Raw genomic sequence first — 2,257 nt, 5'->3', positions numbered from 1 at the left:
ATTTTTCTTGGCAGCAACTCCAATTCTTGTACTGAAGTGCCTACGAGATAGCAACATAATTTTTGTTTATGCTATCCTCTGGTGGTCTAGCCAAATAATGTTAGTAACGTTACAAATTTGGTCACCGATTTTTGAAATTTATAATCAGTACAAATGCAAATGAAAGGACAAACTCTGATCTAAACTAGTACTATTATCTGATTGATTGGTTCATACAGTACATATTTCGTTATTATTCTTTTTCCGGGAAATGGAATCTTTCCATTTTCATATGCACAGGGAGTCAACTGTGGCGGCTACGTGCGTTGAGCTCCACTCGATCCATCGCCACCAACCCCATCGCAGTCGGTCAGACTCTCACCCGAGCTGCCAAGGTGAGATCGATCGAGACTTCGAGAGGCGGCGAGGAGCACCATGGGCGCGGAGGCGGGGGAGCTGCCGAGGATCGACTTCTCCGGCGTGGACGCGTCGGTGCCGGGGACGGGGCGGTGGGACGCGACGCGAGCGCAGGTGATGGACGCGCTGGCCACCTTCGGCTGCTTCGACGCGCACTACCCGGCGCTCGCCCCGGCGCAGCGCGCCGCGCTCTTCCACGGCGCCGTCCGCCCGCTCTTCGCGCTGCCTGTGGACGCCAAGCGCCACAACCACTACGGACCGGGAAAGCCCTTCCACGGCTACCTCGGGGGCCTCCCGGGCCTCCACGCCTACGAGAGCCTCGCCATTGTCGACGGGCCCGAGCTCGGCGACGTCCAGGCCTTCGCCGACCTCTTGTTCCCCGCCGCCGACAACGCCGCCTTCTGGTAAGTACATGTCATCCCCGGCGGCGTGAATTGGTTGGTTAAAAGGTTCGCCGGCCGGAAGCTCACGCTCAGAGATCTACGGATTAATTTACTCTTGCTCTGGCGCGCCGACGGCAGCGAGACTGTCCACGGGGCGGCGGCGCGGATGGCGGAGCTGGAGGGGGCGGTGCGGCGGATGGTCATGGAGGCGCTCGGGGTGGCCGTCGACGAGGCCCAGACCCAGAGCGCGCCCTTCTGGCACCTGTTCCGGATGTCAGAGTACGGGGCGCCGACCGCCGACGAGAAGGCAAGGGAGGTGCGGTACGGGTCGCACCAGGACACCAACTCGCTGAGCGTGGTGTGCCAGCACGAGGTCGACGGGCTGGAGATGCAGGCCAGGGACGGCCGATGGATCCTCGTCCGGCCGTCCTCGCCGGCGTCGCTCGTCGTCATGGCCGGCAACGCTCTCCGGGTACGACAAAGTGTCCAGCACACTGCACTCCGTCGACCATGCCAGCACAAACTAACTAACCTCTGAGCTTGGATTGCGCATGCATGCAGGCGTGGTCCAACGACCGTGTGCACGCGCCGTTCCACCGGATAAGCGTGGGCGGGGACGCGACGAGGTACTCGGCCATCCTCTTCTCCGTCCCCGGCGAGCCGACGATCCGGGTGCGCGACGAGCTCGTGGACGAGGCCGGCGGCCACCCTCGCCGCTTCAGGGACTACGACTACGACGAGTTCGTTCGCTTCTGCGTCTCCGAGAAGGGTGCTCGCCATGACGACAAGCTCAAGGCCTACTGCGGACTAGATGCCATGATACGAGGTGATACCATGACTTAGATGCTTCCATGGTACGAGCTTCTGGTCCGTCGGATCTCAGATCCAATGGCTCTAAATAGGCTCGTATCATGGAAGCATCTAAGGCTCCGTATCACCTGATACTCTCCCCCTGTAGGTGCAGCCGACTAGGAGTGGGGGAACGGCCTGGGCAGCTGGGCAGCTACACCATCGAATCCGGCCCAAGTCCACCGCTGAAATGAATAAGCTTCATCTGCAATTCGTGTTTTGTCTTTTTAGTGACACGTGTGCCAGGTAAAAATCACTTTTGGAATAAGCAAGGAAGTGCTTACTTGTAGTAGCATTTTAAAAAAAATATTTTCCCACCTTTACTAGATTCTTCTCAATGTTTTCCTACTGTTGTTATTTCACTGCTGTTTTTATTTTTTACTTGTAGCAAAGGCAGAACACTCGACTAGAATGTGTGGGTGCCTAAAACACAAAACAAATTTAGGCCTCATAGGGTAGGAAAATCATAGAAATAGGAAAATCATAGGAAATGAGATTACTCTCAAATCCTATGAGTAGGAATAGGAAAGGAGATGCCCTTTGATTCACATCATAGGATTTTTTCCATTCAGTTTAGGCTAACATTTATTTTCCTATGAAATGTAAAGGATAGAAAAAATTCCTTTATA

The 2,257-nt window shown here is 55.4% G+C and overlaps 1 protein-coding gene across 2 annotated transcripts; it reads left to right on the top strand.

Moving 5' to 3' along the window:
• The first annotated feature begins 289 nt into the window (after positions 1-289).
• On the top strand, positions 290-1,951 carry LOC125530236 (putative 2-oxoglutarate-dependent dioxygenase AOP1). 2 transcript variants are annotated; one of them, XM_048694644.2, is made up of 4 exons: positions 290-800; positions 918-1,251; positions 1,341-1,605; positions 1,738-1,951. In XM_048694644.2, the coding sequence occupies exons 1-4, from the start codon at positions 415-417 to the stop codon at positions 1,749-1,751; spliced, it is 999 nt and encodes a 332-aa protein (XP_048550601.1). In that variant the 5' UTR covers positions 290-414; the 3' UTR covers positions 1,752-1,951. The 2 variants fall into 2 exon arrangements, with proteins under 2 accessions (XP_048550601.1, XP_048550595.1); XM_048694638.2 differs by having other exon boundaries at positions 291-800; positions 1,341-1,951.
• Positions 1,952-2,257: the final 306 nt, after the last annotated feature.

Source organism: Triticum urartu, chromosome 1A, assembly GCF_056163025.1.
Source record: "Triticum urartu cultivar PI428250 chromosome 1A, HENAU_Tu73, whole genome shotgun sequence".
Lineage (NCBI taxonomy): Eukaryota > Viridiplantae > Streptophyta > Magnoliopsida > Poales > Poaceae > Triticum > Triticum urartu.
The sequence above is the reverse complement of the archived record's forward strand: the minus strand, read 5'-3'. Positions and strand labels throughout refer to the sequence as shown.